General features: G+C 52.5%; 1 protein-coding gene across 1 annotated transcript; it reads left to right on the top strand.

The window, feature by feature from the left end:
• Positions 1 to 1,936: 1,936 nt before the first annotated feature.
• On the top strand, positions 1,937 to 13,638 carry MCM2 (minichromosome maintenance complex component 2). Its single transcript, XM_035337648.1, has 16 exons — positions 1,937 to 2,012; positions 2,494 to 2,681; positions 3,198 to 3,373; positions 3,881 to 4,144; positions 5,150 to 5,369; positions 5,662 to 5,869; positions 6,516 to 6,650; positions 6,862 to 7,053; positions 8,191 to 8,284; positions 8,941 to 9,191; positions 9,448 to 9,574; positions 9,725 to 9,837; positions 9,957 to 10,199; positions 10,984 to 11,166; positions 12,171 to 12,326; positions 13,233 to 13,638. Exons 1-16 carry the CDS (start codon positions 2,007 to 2,009, stop codon positions 13,341 to 13,343), a joined length of 2,667 nt encoding a protein of 888 aa, XP_035193539.1. The 5' UTR covers positions 1,937 to 2,006; the 3' UTR covers positions 13,344 to 13,638.
• The last annotated feature ends 6,408 nt before the right edge of the window (positions 13,639 to 20,046 follow it).

The following is a 20,046-nucleotide window of genomic DNA, read 5'->3' as shown; positions in this document are numbered from 1 at the left end:
GACACCTCTATTCTAAGAGAGGTGGAGTGCTTCTGACTAAAAAGTGCCTTGGCAACAGAGCCAGGAGTAGAAGATGCATCTTCTCACTTCTAGCCTCAGGCTCTAACTAATTGAATGTGTTACCTCCCACATTACTGTGTCAGAAGGAAAGATTTTGCCTTCCAATCCACATGCTCTTTCCATCTGATTCACTCTGAGGCTATAGCCCAGCCCTTAGGACACCAAAAACTGTCTCTCAAATAGAAGGGTGCTGGGTGCCACCCCAAGGACCATGACAGTTTAGATCCTGTCTTCCTCGCTGCCTCCTTGAAATGGAGATGGGCAATCCACTCTTGTTTCCCTGCATTAACGAGCCATGCCCTTCAGCCCAAACACGTGGCGTGCAAACAGCTCTGCTCTTCCCACCTCAGACTGGTCCATCTCCTCGCGGCACGCTGAGAACCGCTGCTCTCTGACGTTTCCCCAGACCTGAGCAGAAAGGTGGCAGGGCTCACTCAATTGTTCCTTGCTTTGTCACTCAGCACTACCAGGATGAAGCAAGACAAAAGTGATACTTAGCGTGCCTTGGTATAACCTTGAGGGCCCTGACACTTGGTGCTTTACCTCCTACAACATGTCCTGGACAGGACATTACTTCCCATCCGAAACTGTTTTGCCGTTCAGCTGCTGAGCAACTTCAGAGGCAGATGTGCTCATGTTGTTTCAGAGTTACTGATGCCCACAGCTAGACCTGAATTTTCACCACAGGATTCTTGCTGGGCTGTACATCTCTGCCCGGCTGCTCTGAGCTCAGTCCCACAGCTCCCCCTGTGCTGCAAGCCGCCAGTTTGCAAAATCCTCATGGTGTGCTTTGCCGGGAGGTTGGTGTTTCAGACTCACAAAGGGCGCTGGGCAGCTGTGAGAGGGTAACAGCAGAGCTTCTCCATGTCCTGACCCGCAGCCTTCATGCCTGCAGGCCCTGCTGGTTCCACAGCCCTCTCGCACACCCGTCTGCGGCCTCTAGCACAAAGGCTGCCTGATTGTAGCGGCGCTTTTAGCTGCCCAACGTCCACGAGGCCGAGCACCCCAGGTCCAGCACAGGACCACTCGTGGCACCAACATGGAGGTGGGATGTGGTCTTCTGGGAAGGACAGACAGAAAAGCTGTCAGGCTATCCAGCACCCAGAGGGACAGTGGCACCCTGTGGTGAGAGCAGCTCTCGGCTGCCTCACCAGGCAGCACCACCTCACCAGCCTTCAAGCCACTGTCCTGTTTGGCTGCCCCAGGGCAGGGGCAATCACCAGCCGCCCATCCTGAGCTGCCGTCCTGCTCCTGCCGTGCTGCTTCTGCTTTGCTGCATGGGGCAGAATTGTCCCACCGGCTCCTGGAAGAGGCCTTTGGGCCTGGGGTTGCCAGGTCATTTGGGCTCCTGCTGGCTCTTTAGCGTTTCTGTCCCACGTCTGAGTGCAGGTACTAAATACTGGTCCGAAACACTTCAGAGAAGAAAATAGCTCTCTAAAATCCAAACCACCTGCACTTGTGAAAAAGCCTGTGGCCGGGGCATTTTACCCCCTTGCATCCCTGCAGAGCAGCAGCCCGTGGACACGCTGCGTCTCTCTGAATTCCCCGTCCAGTTTCGGTGGGACAGGTGCCCCTCTTTGCTACAGGGCACCAGAGCCTGTGCCGAGTTGCTGCTAGGAGATACGGATACGGACTCGTACCAAAAAAACAACAAAAAGCCAAAAAAACAAACCAAAACCAAACCACAAAAAGCACTAGAACCAGCCCCCATATCCCGTAATTTTGGCACGAAGCTGGATAAGGACGACGCTGGGTCTGGGGGTGCAGGGGGGGGCTCCCCCTCCACCTCGGTGCCCCCCAAACACGTCCCCAGGCGGCGGCCTCATGCATATTCATATAGGGGGCGTGACCAGACCCAGGGCTCATCCATTATTCATGAGGTTTCGCGCGCTTTTGCCGCTCACGTGGGCCGCTTGGCGCGGAACCCGGCGGGGCAGGAAGGAGCCATGGCGGTGAGCGGCCGGGGTCGGGCCGGGGGAACTCGGGGTGCCACCGCTTCCAGCCCCGATCCTTGATCCCCCCCCTCCCCGGTCACCGTCCTGCGGGGTCTGGGGGTTGGGTTTTGGGGCCGGCGGAGGGGTGGTCGCTTGGGGCACCCCGAGGTGCTCGGGGCAGGGGGTGGGCGCGGAGCTCTTCTCCGCCGACCTGGGGGTGGGTCTCCCCAAATTCCCGTGTATCCCCGTTAACTTGTGCGAGGAGCACTAATTATTTCCATCTACCCCCCTTCAGGAAGGGGAATCCACTGCCTATCAGCCCACCCGCTACCCCCCTTTTGCCTCCCCCCCTCGACCCGCCGTCGGGGAGGCTTCTGGAAGCCCCGAGCCCCCCCTTTCCTGCCCCGGTGTCGGGGAGGGGGGTTGTCCCGGTGGCGGGGAGAGGGGTGCCCCGGTCCCCCGCAGCTCTCAACCCCCCCTCCCCCTTGTCCCCTTGCAGGACTCCTCCGAGTCGCAGGCGGCGGCCACCAGCCCGGTGCGCAGCTCTCGCCGCGGCGATGCCTTCACGTCCAGCCCCGGCCGGGACCTGCCCCCCTTCGAGGATGAGTCCGAGGGGCTCCTGGGGACCGAGGGGCTCCCCGAGGAGGAGGAAGAAGGGGAAGAGCTCATCGGGGAAGGGATGGAGAGGTAAGGAAGCCGGGGGAAGAGGGCTTCTGGGGGGCTGGGGGTGGCTTTTTGCTAATTGGTGCAGCCAGCACCATGGGAGCTCGCAGCTGGGGTGGGTGCCTCTGCTGTGCTGGTGGGTTCGAAGAGCTGCTGGCAGGGGAGAAGGGGCAGGACGTGGTGTGGGGCAAGTCCTGGAAGCACAGAGCGAATTGCAAGCCGGGAGGAACGTGCCATCATCATCCAGTGGGGATAAACGTGGATCTGGCTGGATATGGGATGCACATCCAGCCTGGCTCCTTGCTCTTGCAGGCATAAATCTGAATGCTTTGTTGCTCAGCTAGGCCTGCCAGCAAGCTGGTGAACTTTACAATACAAAGGCTTGAATGCTGGCACTTGTAACCTGGTGCTGGAGCTCTTGGTACCGCAGGGCATCTCTCCGTGTGTGCCTGCTCAGCCTGCTGTCCTGACGCTTGTGCAGCAGTACCCAGCGAGGAGCTGGAGAAATGCTTTCTGCTGATCCGGTGCTGTCTGTGCTAGGGACTACCGCCCCATCCCAGAGCTGGACGTCTACGAGGCAGAGGGCCTGGCCTTGGATGATGAAGATGTGGAGGAGCTGACGGCCAGCCAGCGGGAGGCTGCCGAGCGGGTCATGAGGCAGCGAGACCGGGAGCTGGAGCAGGGCATGGGCCGCATGAGGAGGGGGCTGCTTTACGGTACGTGGAGACGAGCTTCACCATCTAGGCTGCTGATCCCTGTGCGGTAAGCAGGCTGTAAGCTGGCCCTGGTGGGGGAGCTGGTCTGTCACCCTCAGAATATATTACAGGCAGGACTCCGGAGCTCCAGTGTATTTGGGGTCTCAGTGAAATCTGAGGCTGTGGGGTTGGCTGGGCTCCCCTGTACATGATGCCTTTCATTTGGGCTTCCTCGAAATCTCATTCAGTGTGTTCTCCTGGTTATATAGCTGCTGCTGAAACAAAGTCAGGATCCTGGGCCTGGATCATGGGCTTGGGATTGTACCCAGCGTATGCTGTGGAGTTTGGGGTTAGTGTTTCTATAGAGACTGCTGCAGGCTGGATGGGAGGGCCTTTTGTGCACTTGGAGGGCCCAAGGTTTGTATCCCAAGTGCCAACCTCTTTGCTTCCACAGCCTGTGTAGTCCGACCACGACCGGCCCAAGGAGTGGGAATCCCAACCCTGACAATTTGTCTTCCTGACCCTTAGACAGTGACGATGAAGACGAAGACCGTCCTTCGCGGAAGAGGCGGCTGGCCGAACGGGCTGCCGATGGCATTGAGGAGGAGGATGAAGACATGATCGAGAGCATCGAGAACCTGGAAGACATGAAGGGCCACTCAGTGAGGGAGTGGGTTTCCATGGCAGCTCCCCGTCTTGAGATCTACCACCGCTTCAAGAACTTCTTGAAGACCCATGTGGATGACCACGGGCACAATGTCTTCAAGGAGAGGATCAGTGACATGTGCAAAGGTAGGGCTGGGGGATCACAGGCTCTCTTCTCTTTATGTGGGCTGTGGTACTTCTCAGTGATCCAGCCCCCAGGGGGTATTTTGCTGCCTGCCCTGTTTGTCTCAGACATCAAGTCAGCACTTTAAGAAACTGATGCTGATGGAGATAAATGAATAATGGAAACATCGTGACTGTCGTTTTTGATTCTGACTGACTAATTAGAAGGCCCCTGACATCTGCTGTTCATTAATATTCATATCCTAGAAATGCTGGCAAGAAATATGTGGGGCAGCAGACAGTGGTCTGCAAGACTGCGATCTGAAAGAGACAACAATGACTTGCTGTCTGTGCTGGTTTCTTTCTCACACTGGAGTCTGGATTGTCCAGAGAGGGGACACAAACAGAGCCTGTGACTTTGAAAATCACGTCAGTGTTGCGGCATTGTGTTCTAAATAATCGCTGACAGAAGCAATCATTAGGGCTGTTACTGATGAATTTTAAAAGCAGAAAGTGTCACATCTAGGAACAGCTCGTGTAACTGCAATTCATATTTCTTAATTTCATTGAGCCAGAAGGTGGATTACTGGATCTGGGTCACTGTTACGGAGCTAGCAAATAAAAGATATTTGTCTTGTCCCTTCCCAGGAACATCAGAAGGAGAAGGGTTTTGCCAACTATTCAGCTCAGTTGTTTCTTCTATTAATTCTGTTTCTTGGAGGTCTGTGGGAGAGTTGTGTCGGGCTGAGGCTTACAAGTCTCAGGAGCACTCAGCCTGGGAAAAACCTGTGCTGAACTGGAGAGGAATGATCGGAAGTTTAGTACTCATGGAGAATTTGGCAGAAAAAATGACTTAAAATGACTTTCCATCCATTTTCAAACTGTTGCCATCCACACCTTTCAGGAAAGGTGCAGACATCTGTGAGATGCATCTTGCAGGAAACAGGCGTGTGTGTTGTGGCTATCTTTTTGAAAATTCCTTGAGGAGTCAGCAGGTTGAAAATAATTCCATCCCTTCATTTTCTTCAGAAAACAGAGAAAGCCTGGTGGTGAACTACGAGGATCTGGCTGCCCAGGAACATGTCCTTGCCTACTTTCTGCCTGAGGCCCCAGCAGAAATGCTGAAGATCTTTGATGAAGCAGCCAAGGAAGTGGTGTTGGCCATGTACCCCAAATATGATCGTATTGCTCAGGAGATCCATGTCCGTATCTCCCACCTCCCCCTGGTGGAAGAGTTGCGGTCACTCAGGTGAGCAGCAGAAGCACCAGCAGTGGCTGTAGGGCCTGCAGGAGGCTTTGGGGTGCTCAGGAGAATTAGTCTGCAAGCTAAAGTTCTGGATAAGTCCAACAGAATGACTAAGCTTATAACAGGAAAAAGTCAGATTAAGGATGAACTTCCAGTGTCCCTAAAAGTAAAACACAAACCCTGGGAGAAAGCTCCTATTGGCAGGTTTTTATTAGGAGGCCTTTGGCAGTTGTGCCTTGGAGCAGGAATGTGCTTGGGGGTGCCCTGCAGGCATCCAGCATCTCTCTTTCCTCAGGCAACTGCACTTGAACCAGTTGATCCGGACCAGCGGAGTGGTGACGAGTTGCACAGGGGTCCTGCCTCAGCTCAGCATGGTCAAATACAACTGCATGAAGTGCAGCTTCATCCTGGGACCCTTCTTCCAGTCCCAGAACCAGGAGGTGAAGCCCGGTTCCTGCCCAGAGTGTCAGTCTCTTGGCCCCTTTGAAATCAACATGGAAGAGGTAAGAGATGCGGGCACAGGGCTGTCTGCTGGTCTTGCCCTGGCTGCTGCCATGCCTGTCCCTCCCTGTCCTGCCTTGGATCTCACCCTCTGAAGGGACTTGGTGCTGTGAGAGGGGCCTACTGCTATAGGGGACTGTGAAGATAGATCTTCTCTATTTGAGTTGTTAACCTGAATCTGCCTGATTTAGCAATCAAAAGTCGTGGGTGTTTTGCAGACAGAAGCTGTCCAGGTCTCTTCCTTTCCAGGTTAGGTCAGTATTTCCAGAGCTACCAGCTAAGGAAATAAGGGGGTCGTAGCAAACACTATAACAATCACTAATGTGGAGCTTCTGGTTTTTATTCTTTGCTTTAATATTTTCAACTGTCAAGAGTAGAGTGTCTTCCTCCCAGGAGCTGCTCTGGGGTGGACAAACACCACAGAAGCTGAAGCTCAGTGGTCAGACGTGGGGGGAAAAAAGCTTTCCTGCCACCACTGTTGTCTGTCACAGGGTATAACTGCTCCTCACAGCCTCCATCTTCCCATAGTTTTCTACCCAAAATATAGTAAATCTTTGAATGGACCTTTTTAGTGAGGTGCGTTTGAGAAACATTAGCAGTGCTGTTGCTGTCCAGACGTGCTGGGTAACTTTAATTTTGTTGCTGCAGACCGTCTATCAGAACTATCAGCGCATCAAAATCCAGGAGAGCCCTGGCAAGGTAGCTGCTGGCAGGCTGCCCCGCTCCAAGGATGCCATCCTCCTTGCCGATCTGGTCGACAGCTGCAAGCCAGGGGATGAGATTGTGAGTATGTTGTTGAACTCGAGTATGGGGTGAGCACAGAACACTTCTAGATTCTCTGACAGGTACATCAGTAATTGTGTCAGAGGGGATGCAGGGACAGATTGTCCTCAGATGTGTTTGGGCAGCTGCTTTCAAGACTGGTATCTTAAAATGGAAAAGGGGGGCTGTTTTTTACTGTGCAGACACTGATACGCCATCTCCTGGTTCTCAGGAGCTCACAGGGATCTACCACAACAACTACGATGGCTCCTTGAACACTGCCAACGGGTTCCCGGTGTTTGCGACTGTGATCCTGGCCAACCACATAACCAAGAAGGACAACAAGCTGGCTATCGGGGAGCTGACTGATGAGGACGTGAAAGTGCTTGTGGGTCTGTCCAAGGATGAGCAAATTGCAGAGAAGGTGGGTCTGCCTCAAACAGCCCTTCTTTTCCTGCTGAGAGCCAGCCATCACCTGGCAGTTGGATCAGAAAGTGATGGAAGGTGTCAGCTGGCCAAATACTAGCTAGAGGAACTTTCGGCAATCCCAGGCCTATCTGAATGCTCTTCTGGTCCTCTGTAGTTCTGAGAGAGCTCTTGATGAATGTGAGTTACAGGAGGGAAGCAGATATGACACTTCCCTTGTGCTTTTGGGGGTTGAATTTTCTGTTTGTACCTTTCTCTGAGCCTTCCACATCGTGACAGGGCTGGAAGGTGAAGGTGAGAGGCACTCAGACACTGCTGGACTCTGTTATTTCCTCACACATTGTTGTCAGGATATGGGGAGAGAAAGTATTTTGAGGGGCCAGTGCCTGGATGTTGCTTAAGGAGGTGTTATTACTTAGCTAAGCTGTGACGGAGGTCTTGGCTTTGCTTCTCTCTGCATGCTGAGGCCTGAATCCACTATTAAAAAGAAACAAGCTCCTGGGTTGGTGTGTGTTCAAACTCACTTGAGTCAGGTTTAAGTTCTCTAGTACAGGGACTTCACTCTGTTCTCTTAGTCACATAGTTTTTATATTGATGGTGCAGCTCCTGGTGTGTAGAGCAGCTTTGTTTAAGTCAGGACTGTTTTAAAATCAGTAGTGTCTAGCATCAACCTATTATCAGAATACCCTTGAGAAAACAACCCAGTTGGTTGTAATATGTGACTGTGATGGCAATTCGTGTACGGCACAGCCCATCCAACTACTGTCATGTGCAGTGAGTAAGTCTCAAACTGGATCAAGGTCTCCAGCTTTGCAACAGCTGATAACAGCTCCTGTGGTGTGCTTTGTGCACAACATGAGTGTGGAGGCAGTGGTGGCAGCTTCCAGCACTGGACTATGGAATCTCCCATGCTCCAGGAGCACTTTTTTTTTTTTTTTTTTTTTTTTTTTTGAGGCAATTTTAGGGGACTCTGGGTGAGTAGTTACCTTTGAAAAATCCCCCTCTCCGTGGATAATAGAAGACTCTTTGAAAACAGCTGTATTGCGAGGGCAACCGCAGATCAACTTGTGATGGTTTTCATGCCACTTTCTGCCTGGACATTCCCTAAGCAACTCCCTTCTGCTTTTCCTTTCAGATTTTTGCCAGCATTGCCCCATCTATTTATGGGCATGAAGATATCAAGAGGGGGTTGGCTTTAGCTCTGTTTGGTGGAGAGCCCAAAAACCCAGGTGAGTGTCACTTCTGTTGCTTGGGGCTGCTTCACGCAGCTGGAAACAAATAGAAATGGGTTTGTCCACACTGTTGCAATGAGAGTGGTTGGAGTTGTCCGTGTGTCTTGGTGACAGACAAGGTAACAGGCTGAGAGATGTCTCTGACCAAAGTGGCTCTTCTTATCACAGTGAAAATTCCAGTGTGGGAGTAAAAACACCTAGAGTAAAACCAGCTCCTGCTGCAAACCTGGGCAAGTTTTTATCCCTCTGTCTCTGGGAGGTCATATTTGATGCTCCTTTAAAAGTTTGATCTTTTGGTGTCTTGATTTATCATCTCCTTAGAAGAATGTGTTCAGCAGGCTTAGAAATGCTGCCTTACACTTGTGTTTAGAAAGCTGCTGTTGCAATGGAAAGGGAGAAGCTCTGCTTTGGATTCCCAACACTCAAGTCCCACTGTATTTGACTCTTCAGTACTTTGGTTCTTCTCTGTGCTCTAAACTGTAACAAAACGTGGCAGCATCCGAAGCTGGTTTTGTTTTTCCCTCAGCTTCCTTGTGAGGTGGTTTCCCCGTGTACACTTTGCCTACCCTTCAGCTTTGTGGTGGTCAGGGCAGGGATGCTATTAAGCCATGCACAGAGGACTGAGCTGCCTGTGTGTCTCATTACTGTTTTAGGTGGCAAACACAAGGTCCGTGGTGACATCAATGTGCTCCTGTGCGGGGACCCTGGTACTGCGAAGTCACAGTTCCTAAAGTACGTGGAGAAGGTGTCCAGCAGGGCCATCTTCACCACTGGCCAGGGTGCTTCTGCCGTGGGTCTCACAGCCTATGTCCAGAGGCATCCGGTCAGCAAGGAGTGGACTTTGGAAGCAGGAGCCCTCGTGCTGGCTGACAGAGGTGTCTGCCTGATCGATGAGTTTGACAAGGTGAGTCCTGGCTGCATCTCTCTGGGAAGGCTGTGCTGTGGAGGGCCTGGCTGTAACCTCTGTGGTGAGGAGATGCTGTAACTTGGGGTGTCATCTCCCAGCAGACCGGGTGTCCTGTGGTTTACTTAGGCCCTTGCTGGTCCACAGTGCAGTTTTCTGTCTCTTCAGAGCACCCTGCACGAGCTAATTCTCCTTGGTGTGTTAGGCAGTGAGTATAGACTTTGGTTCACCTCACATCATCCTTGCTTTCTTGTAGATGAATGACCAGGATAGGACCAGCATCCATGAAGCCATGGAACAGCAAAGCATTTCCATCTCCAAAGCAGGCATTGTCACATCCTTGCAAGCCCGCTGCACTGTTATTGCTGCTGCCAATCCCATAGGTAAGTGCTGAGAGACCAGAGACCCATTCTCCAGCCTCAAACAGAAATCACACAAGCAATAATGTCTTCCTGCAAAGGAGATCTGTGTTTGCCTCAAAGCTTCAGCCCTGAAGCCCCTGTTTGACTTGAAGGTTTGTCTCTGTGCCCCAGGTGGTCGATACGACCCATCGTTGACTTTCTCAGAGAACGTAGACCTGACGGAGCCCATCATCTCTCGCTTCGATATCCTGTGCGTGGTGAGAGACACGGTGGACCCTGTGCAGGTACAAGTGGTGTAGTGTGTCTGAGTTTGTGACAGTGCTGTTGGGATGCTCAGCTGCTGTTGCTCACAGAGTTGCTGAGGGGGTGTCCTCAGTTCTGTTACTCCACTGCTCTCTTGTAGGACGAAATGCTTGCCCGGTTTGTTGTTGGCAGCCACATCAAGCACCACCCTGGTAGCAAGGAGGCAGTGAACGGGGACTCCAGTGAGGTTATTCTTCCCAACACATACGGGGTGGAACCCATTCCCCAGGAGATCCTGAGGAAATACATCGTCTATGCCAAAGAGAAGGTCCACCCCAAGCTTAACCAGATGGACCAGGACAAGGTGGCCCGGATGTACAGTGACCTCAGGAAAGAGTCTATGGTAAGAATATTGGGAAAAGGGAGGAGGAAATATGCATCTAGATTGTAAATCAGCCTGTGGCTGCTCCAGCATATGTTGACACATTCTAGCTATTCGTGTCACAAGAGTCTGTGCCACTTTTTTTTGTGAGAGACAGGCGCATACTACGGTGTCTGCTGAACAGACGATTCCTCATCTAAATGCAGAGGCTTGCCTGTGGGTGATCCACAGGCTGATGGACTGGACACATGTATTAATTCCTGCCAGGGCAAAGTCCTCGTATTGTGACTCAGTCTGGCAGGCCCTCAGAAGATGTTTGTATTTGTTCAGCCACATGTGCTCCTGGTACATCACAAGGAGCTGTTCTGTGTAGAAACATCTTTCTCCTGACTGTAGGATCTTTCAGGCTCATTTCATCCTCTTCAAGTGCAAGTGGATTTTTTTGAGGTCAGAAGGGGATTTTTTGACCTCGGGAAAACTTATGTTTTTTTAGAATAGCCTTTTATTTCTTTTCCTGGCTTCTTGTTTCTCCTTGCTGGAGGTAGCTGGGCCTTGCTGGAGGTAGCTGGGAATTGATGTTCCTGGAAGGTTACTAAACACTAGTGAAGAGGGACCCCATGAAGCATTCCCTCGCGCTGCTGAATTAAAATACCGAACACAGGATCCTGTAGCGCTCTGTGCAGCATGTGCCAGCAGGTGGCAGCGCCTCCTCAGCCTGAGACAATCCTTGAAGGTCCAGGAGTGGTGTCTTGCCCCATGTCTTTTATCCTTTAATAAGGAGCTGCTCCTTCCTCCCCCTCCTCAGGCGACCGGCAGCATCCCCATCACGGTGCGGCACATTGAGTCCATGATCCGGATGGCCGAGGCTCACGCCCGCATGCACCTGCGGGATTACGTGGTGGAGGACGACGTGAACATGGCCATCCGCGTGATGCTGGAGAGCTTCATCGACACGCAGAAGTTCAGCGTCATGCGGAGCATGCGCAAGGTGGGCACCAGCCGGGCCCGGAGCTGCACCCCCGGCCCTGGGGGCTCGGCTGCAGCCCCCTTGGTTGTGCTGGCTGCGGGGAGAGGCTTCTCCAGGGTCTGCCCTGCACAGGCAGGCATCGTGTCTGTGTGAAGGGTATCCTGAGTCTGAAGGCACTGCTACATGACTGCCCTTTGCTGGTCAGTGGTGGGGCGTGTAGGGGCTCCCTTAGGAACGCTGTTTTTTAAGGCTGAGGACGAACATGAGTCCTGGCCTGTGCCCTGAGCCTCTGTACCAAAGCACAGTTGTCGCCTCCTTTGACACCTTCCCTCCTGTTGTGGCCCAGCACTCCTGCTGCTACCACTGCCAGGTGATCGAGCCAAGCAGGCAGGCAGTTTCTTCACAGGATCTTTAGGTCTCTTCAGGGGCCCGTTAACCCCACTGCAGCCCACACTGTGACTCAATGCACAAGAGCCTGCCCTTTTCTCTGCGTGGCAGGGCCTGGCTCTGAACAGCTCTTGGCCGGCTGCACCCTGGCATCTGTCCACAGAGTGCCTGCCCTCAGTCTGGGCGACTCGTGGCCTCTCTGGCTGCAGACAGCCAGCCGGGCACGAGCATCTGCTGTGCAGGCACGGGGTGGTCTGGGTTAAGAGAAGCTGCTCTACCCTTCCTCAAGGGCTGCTTCCCCCGGGAGCAGCTCACCACTGCAGCCGTGCTCTCTCAGCCCCTGGGAGGCTCCAGGGTTGCTGCTGGAGTCCCTCCAGAGATTTTGGACGGGCATCAGAGCAGCTGGTGGAGAAGTATTTTGGCTGATACAGGGCTGTGTTGTAACTGCATGTGCAGGTGGCAGCGCTTGGCAAGGCTGAAATCCCTAAGGAGACAGTAGGTGCAGGTGACAGTGGTGTCATTTGGTTCCCCTTGTGCCCTGTGGGAGGAGGGGGTTGGTTTGTGTTGGGCACGGGAGACCTGCAGTGCGGCACTCGATTCCTGACCCTCCTGGCTCATCTCCTCTCCTCTTCTGCCAGACGTTCTCCCGCTACCTTTCATTCAAGCGAGACAACAACGAGCTGCTGCTGTTCATCCTGAAGCAGCTGGTTGCAGAGCAGGTGATGTACCAGAGGAACCGCTATGGGGCCCAGCAAGACACCATAGAAGTCCCAGAGAAGGATCTAGTGGATAAGGTATGGGATTATCCTAACGAGCCTTCTCTGGGGTTGGCTCTCAACCAGAGGTGCTGTCAGACAGGTAACTTCCTGAGTCAATGTACCAGAAAAAAATGGTGTTGATCAATTCAGCCCAGAATCAGGACAGTCTCATCTGTCTCTAGGAATGCTATGTTCTTCCTCCTCGGTTCTCATGCTCATCCCATAGAACTTTGGGATTGGAGTGGTAAATTCTGCAGTAAGGCTGGTGCTTTGCAGGTGAATGAGGATACAAGTTCCCTGGTGCCCACATCTGAGGAAACAATGAGTAGAAAAATCTGCTTGTACGGATTTTGCCAGTCCCTCCTGAGGGACTGGCAAACCATCCTTGGTTAGCCTTCTCCTTAATGTGTCCCCTTCCTGGTGCAGGGGCTGCGCTCCTGACTCCGTGCTGTTCTGTGCAATGCACTGACCTTGCTTGCCAATAAAGCAGTACTCGATTCCTGGGTTGCTGTTTTTCTGGTCCTTGCATCAAACAAAGAGAGTAACTGCTCCTTCCAGAGCCACCAGTGGGCTGCTGCCTGTTTGACCATCCCCACTCAGAGATACCCTACAAGACTGTCTCCCATGGAGCGAGGACTGGGAAGTTTTGGATAATAGTTGTGCATAATAGTCATGTTCTACCTCTAGTGGAAGTAAAAGGACAAGCTGAGAGCAGGCAGATGCTGAGCCAGCATCCTCTCTTCGCTCAGCTCTGCCAATGCTCCTTCCTCCTGACCTGCAGTCTCCCCCTCTACTGCACTTCTGGTTCCCGCTGAGCAGAGCAGAGATTGCTGACTGTCCAATTTTGTGAGGACTCTGCTGTGGAAAACCACATAGTGCTTTTTATTTATTTATTTATTTTCTGAACAAACATTTACCTCTTCCTCCGCTCTGTCCTTCCAGGCCCGGCAGATCAACATCCACAACCTCTCCACCTTCTACGACAGCGAGGTGTTCAAGATGAACAGGTTCAGCCGGGACGTGAAGCGGAAGCTGATCGTCCAGCAGTTCTGAGGCTGGCAGCGTCGCCCTCCGTGTGCTCCTGCAGGATGGAACCTCCGTGCTGCTGCCCACCTGGGCACGCTACAGCCATCACCATCCAGAGGGACTTGGCTCCACATTCTCTTGCTTGCTTTGTGCCTTATGGATTAAGAAACTGCTGAGCTGCTGAAGCCCTTGTAAATAGTACAGAGTTAAGTAGTTAAATGCCCAGCCAAGTCCGTTAAATGCCCAGCCAAGTCCGTTTAGCAACTTTGTTCACTGTTCCGCCTTGTAGATGAGACCAACAGCAAGAGAATTGCTGGCCGCATAGCTGGCGTGTTTGCTGTTTGTTTGTCCCTAGTTGTTAATGGGCTCATCTGCAGGAGGGACAAACAGGAGCATTTGAAAGACATTCGGCTGCCTTACCCACGTCCCTTGGATTGCAAGCACTCGGGGATTCTCTTTTCCCATTTCTGGTGACTGCTCAACCTGCTGGGTGATAATTGAGACTGCTTTCAACTCTCCATGAACCAGTCAGCCTCTCGGCTCCAGAGCTCTGTGCCTGACACTTGACGTTTCCCCAGGTGCCCCCATGGGCTGACCTTGTGCTTGGTTTGTGCAAGGGACGGGGAGGGCACAGAGGAAGGTATGAAATAAAACATAACCAGCTCTCGTGTTAGGGGTGACCTCAATGTGCAGTGGAAGTGCCTTCCCAACACGCTGGGGCAGCATCCAGAAGCCGCAGGGAAGGGTCTTCCCCTGCCTCACTGGGTGTGAGCTCTGCACAGCTGCCAGCAGATGTGAATTTACAGCTGGATCCGAGTGCTGGCACCTGAACTGAACAGCATCTCCCTCCCTTTGATGAGGGTGCTGTTCTGGGGAGTAGCCCTGAGGTGGAGGTGTTCAGGGAGGGTGGGATGGGCTGAGTATTCACATGCAATTTTCTTGCTGTGTGCATTTTTAAATACACTTTTTTTCAATACCTTTTGTCTTTCCTCCTTTTTTTTGGAAACTCCTGCAGCCACAGGGGGAAAAGGAAGAGCATAACTGACCACCCTCCGGCTGCACCAGCTGCTCAGCAGTTTGCTGCTGTGTTAGGGCCTGGGTACAAACACATCCTATGTTTGCTCTTCAAGTTAGTAGGAGCTGCCTGGGCAAAGAGAGGGAGAGAAATCCTGCTGGTGCTGGTCTCAGCTATTGCACATCCTCATGGATAGATACCAGGATGTGGTTGTCCACAGTACAGTCACATGAAAGCTGCTATTCCCATCCAGTGCCAGCCTGCAGTGGCTCCTTCCCCATCCTGCCTGCCTCTTGGAGCTCTGATCCCCCTGTGGGACTGTCCCATAAATGTTGCTATCACCTTGAGACTGTTCCATCACAACATACATCTCCCTCTTCCCAGTCTTGGGTCAGACAGCCTTGATCTTACGTCTTGGATTCCAGCCTGGGAGAAGCAGTAAACCCTCTCCAGGGCTTACTGAAGTGAATGTGCTTTGCCTGGCTAGACATGGGGACTGTACAGCATCTCCAGCCTCCTCCTGCCTTTGCTGGAGAGAATTTGTAAACTGGCTGCTGCGATTCTGTGCTGGCCAAGCAGACATGTCCCTGGCTGCCAGCATTGTGGAGTTTTGTCATGGTGATGTGCGTGTGTGTCCTCTCAGCCTGGTTGTTACTCGGGAGCTAGCTGTGCTTGAACCCTGCTGGGGGCTTAGCACATGACTCTCAGCCTGAAACTGGCTCTGCATGTTGCCTTTTCTGTCTGCCAGCTCCCTCCTGTGTATTTGTTTAACTGTTTTGGCTGTTTTTTTCCCTTCCCACTGGGTCTCTGTCTACCAGGGCTTTCCGCAGGCAGCCCACAGAGTCACTTTCCTGGCATGCGCTCCCTGCCTGAGCTCGCCCTTTGCCCCCCAGATGTGTGCATGGGTCAGGTCTGCGCTGGGGATGGCAGTGCTGCCATGTGCCTGGAGCCCCGGGGTGAGGCCCTGCCTAAAGCCAGCGTGGCTCTTGAGGTGTGGGCACAGCACTGTCAGCGCCTCACCTCCTAACACCAGAGGACATGGACAGAGGCAGTCCCAGGGGAGAGCAACCCCGAGCACTTGGAAGCTGTGTCCAGCTCCACGGGAACCCACAGACCTTGCTGGAGAAAGAGCTGGCCCTGAGACAGCAAACCCAGCAGTAAGGAGGGATGCCACAAGCTTGTCCAACAACTGGATTTGTGTCATGGGGATGAAGGTTGGGTGTGGGAGGAGAAAGGCTTTGTGTTGCACTGGAGAAATACAAAATGCTTCCTGAACACTTGCAACCTTATGAACCCTCTGCTGTTCATGTAGTGTCCCAGAGTTAAGCACGTGGCCAAGCATGTTACTGTAAACCACGAGAGAATACACAGGAACAGATGATTTTCCTAGCTCCTTGCCCTGTTGCTGGTCAGGGCTGATGACAGCCACCCTTCAGTTTTGTCCTACAATTTACTCCTGCCTCATGTCCTCTGGCCCCACCTCACCTGAAGCACGGTGCAAGCTGTGGCAGCAGAGAGATGCTGCTGTCAGTCACTTGTTTGTCACTTCTCTCACCCTGCCTCATCTTGAATCTTCACTGCAGAGGCAGTTCTGCCTTTCCACCTTGTGTTGCCAGCATCCAGCAGAGCAATGAATTCTTGCAGCTGCGCCCTTGCTAATGTTGGCATCAGCCGCTCAGTGGAGTGTTAATGCCAGTCTGAAGGCATGTTCCTCCTCTCACGGCCACTGAGCTTTTCAGGTTCCCCGGAGCAAGCTTTGGCTGTTGACAGCATCAGGTGTCTGCTCTGGACAGGGGTTCAGACGGGGTGAAAACAGATGCTGCTCTGAACAGGGGCCGCCTTGCCCGGGGGCATGTTCCAGCTGAGTGCAGCAAGGATTTTACTGCAGGGCTCTGGAGATCAGCAAGGCGAGCCACGCTCTCGTGAAAAAAGGAGCTGCTCCCCTGACAACCCTGGCTTTAGCCAAGCTTGAGCACTTGACTTCTCACTGCTGAGATTCAAACATCGCACGCTCTGACAACCTGGGGCAAAAGCAAGGTCTCGGGGAGGTGAGGTTTGTCCAGAACAGGCTGTGCCTGGTCTCAGCCAGGAAGGTGATGAGGATGCTCCCTGCAAAACAGAGCTCTGTGAAGCCAGCAGTGTCCCTTCCAGTCATCATCGCTCCCCTTGGGACTGTGGCTGTTGGGAAATGCTGAGTCAGACAGGCATGGAAGAGCATCTTGGTTTGAAAAGGACATAACGGGCCAGATCCTGAACCAGTTTAATTTGAACATTCTGTGTGCACACCCCTGAGAGAACAGCATGGCTCTCTGCACCTCCTAAAATGCTTTTTGACCTTAGCCCAGCATGGAGCACTCTGGCTAGACAGAGTACAATCCTGAATATATGTATTTATTTACACACACACACATACACAATGTGTACATACACGAGCATGTGCCTGAACTCATGTGAGGGTATGTGAGCTTGAAAAAAAAAAGGAGGAGACAGAAACTCCTCCTTTTTGCAAGCCCTTTTGTATCTCCTGAAAGGGTCTGGAGTCTCAATAGCTTCTGCCTTTACTGTGATCATAAACCACCACGCTCTATCTGCAAGTCCTGGGTTGTATCCTGTGTGCTAGCAGCTGTTGCCCAGTCCGCTTGTCAAATGGCAGCTGCCATTTGGGGGAAGTTCTGGGTAGGGGAAGTTCTACACTCAATACACCACATTTCCCCCCAAATTAATGCCATAGCCACTTGGAAAAAATAGCATATGCAGCATTTCTGGACCAGCATTGTTTCAGTTTCTCCCACACCTTGGCTGGAACTTGATCTGTCCGTCTGTGTGCTTACTAAAGAGCTGTCCAGAAGCTGGTTGAGGAGGACTTTCACAGTGCAACCGTGCTCCAGATGGAGCAGTTGTCTCGGACAGTGTCATGTCCCCGTCCTAGAGCACACCAGCCAGCTGCAGTTCAACCAGGAGGGCCATTTCAGGCGCTTGTGGCTCTGTCTTTGTTGAGCTCGGCTGACCTAATTAGGTGAATTCCAGCATGCCATTGTGGAGCCCTGAACACAGTATGGGAATATCATTACAGAGGGTGTATATCTACAGTCACAGGTGAGTGGACAGCCACCCCTTGTGCCATGCTACAGGGAGGATGCACTCTGAACTCCCCAGTATTTTTCCATCTCCTGAGGTACTTTACTACTTAACAACGCAGAGCCAAAATTGGATCAGACTTCTGCTGTATTTTGCATCTATTATGCAGTTCATGCTGCCATGACTGATTTAATGTCTCCATTATCATGGAGCACTGGCCTGCCAATGACTCCAGCCATCCAGCACACTCCTCGGCCATAACTAAACATCTTCAGGGAGCCTCGAGGGGCTGCTGAGCAATGCATCTTTAGAGCAAAAGCTCCTTGGAAGCAGGCTATGCTTCCTTCTGCTCAGCTTGCAGGTCACTTCTCACTAAAGGCAAGGTGGGACTGTGGGGGGGAACCCAGGGGAGCTGCCAAGTTTCTCATGGCTTATCTGGTGCTCAGGGGGACTTGAAAAATAACTGCTCTGTGTGAGAAATGCTGAGGAGCTTCAGTCCCATAAAACCATGTGGAAATACAGCTGTAGGAGTGCCAGTGGGCCCTATAAGACAGTGCACGGCCCTCCTTAGAGGCAGCAGAAACCAGCCCTCCTCAGGTGCGTGCTGCTCCCTGTGCCCTGGGGTTGCCTGCTTCCAGCTTAGCCAGCTGCTAAGGTGCCAGGAGTTCCTCTCAAGACAACATTAGGCTTCTCAGTTTAACAAGGAAAGGTGTAACCCACAAGCCACCTCTGGATTCTTTCCAGAGACAGTACCTTACTCAGTGAGGGATAGAAGCTCCCCTCGCTGTGTGAAGGGGAAGGTTTATGTTGTCTAGGCCCTGAGGGTACCGGTAGGCCCGAATTGCTCTGACCGGCCTCACCTGTGGTCACCACCCCACACCCACGGCCCAAATGCTCTATTTAAGCTCAGCCTGGGGTCCCTTACTGCTTCTTTGAGTTATGGGGTGGGTGATGGATTTATGGTTAAGCTTGATGCTCTTACAGGTCTTTTCTAACCTACCTGGTTATGGTATTGCTGTCCAGCTCAGCTCTGCCTGTTGCTCCAGGCTATGATCTGCCATCATGCTCTGGCTTTGGTTCTGTCCCATCACTGTGGACCTGCCAAGTTGCTGGGTGGCATCTGACCATGGTTGCCTTCACCAGACCTGACTGGCCCCTGGACCAGCTCCCTGCTTTGGTATTGGACTGAGCTCACTGACATGAGCTATGCTCAGGGTGTGGGCTTCTGTCAGAACCGGACTGCTAGCCTTGGGCAGCTCTGCTTGATGAGGTACTGGGGGGTCCCTGTTGTGCTAGCTGTGTTATTGTGCTCAGTTCCCCAATGTATGTTCCTTAAAACCTGCATAGCAAGGACTTGGTGGTTGCTAACGTGGACCAAGGTTATGTCTCTAAGATATGCAAAGACCAAATCTCCTGTCCTTTATTGCTAACCACCTCATTCTACTGGGCTTCAACCTGCTTATTCTCCTGCTCCAGCAAAAAACTTCAGGAGGTCTGAGGTTTGCCTGCCCTCCATACATCTAGTTTTCTGCATTCCTGCAGATTTCTCTATCCCTCTGCAACCCTTTCCAGAAGGGCATTTGGTCTCTGCTTAGGAACTGAGTTGCTGTGCTCAATGCAGAGATGAGTTTTCTAGCTGTGTTATGCAGAAGCTCAGCTTAAATGATGTGAATAAACCCCAAGAGACCAAATCCTTCCTGCTTCCTAGCTGGAAGCTCAGTAGTCACCCCTGTGTGAGCGGAGGGCTGTGACCATCCCTTGTATGCCTGCTGCAACACAGCAATGTGCCCAGGCTGCTGCTTCTCTGGGAGGAGCCCTGTCCCTATGGCTGTGAGTAAACTTGCTTTGGCTTTCAGCTGGAGAGCTGTCTGCTTCCTTGCCTCAGGTGGCTCTGTCAAAGGTTATTCTGGCCCCTTAATCAAATTCAATATAGCTTTGTTTTCTTCTGCCCTCTAGGAGTCTGCTGGGGTTTGCTGTCAGAGCCTCCTGCAGGAGAATGGCATGGCTATTAATGCAGCCATCGGCTCCGCTTTAGAGGGGAGAGAAATGCAGCACTTCAGGGATGGGAAGCAGCAGGGGCATGTGAAAACTGCAAGTCAAAGTAAAGCACAACTTGTGTGTGCTCTTTCACTGCTTCTTACAGCAGGGGCTGGGAAGCAGGCAGGACTGGTAACAGCGCTGTGTCCCAGGTGGGTAGAGTGCCCTTCCCTAAGGGGAGGAAGCTGGTGTGGAGAGATGAAGAAAGGCTCACAGTGATGCAGAAAACCTTGGTCCCACTCCTGTGCTCTCAACGGAACAGATCCCATTCCCCTCTAATTACAGCACATCCTGGAAGGTGTCAATTGCTCCAGGTCACTTCTCTCAAAGTGTTTGTTACACATCTTTCCCAGCAGGGTTTTGGATGAGAGCAGAAGGTGTGCGTTTTCCCCACAGAATGGCTGCATGCCTGGGCTAGGTAAGAATGGAGTGGGTACCCACCCGTGCTTGGTGCAGTCAAAATCTTTGTGTCCGAGCATTAATAAGGCTGGTCAGCAAATAAGCTTATATAAATCTTGTCAGACACTCTGGAATAAATTCAGGTATGCTGCAACAAGGAAGAGGTTAAATCCTTCCTTGTGCCCAAAGAAGAAGAGGCTG

Source organism: Oxyura jamaicensis, chromosome 12 (assembly GCF_011077185.1).
Source record: "Oxyura jamaicensis isolate SHBP4307 breed ruddy duck chromosome 12, BPBGC_Ojam_1.0, whole genome shotgun sequence".
Taxonomy (NCBI): Eukaryota; Metazoa; Chordata; class Aves; order Anseriformes; family Anatidae; genus Oxyura; species Oxyura jamaicensis.
This window is presented reverse-complemented; position numbering and strand designations above follow the sequence as displayed.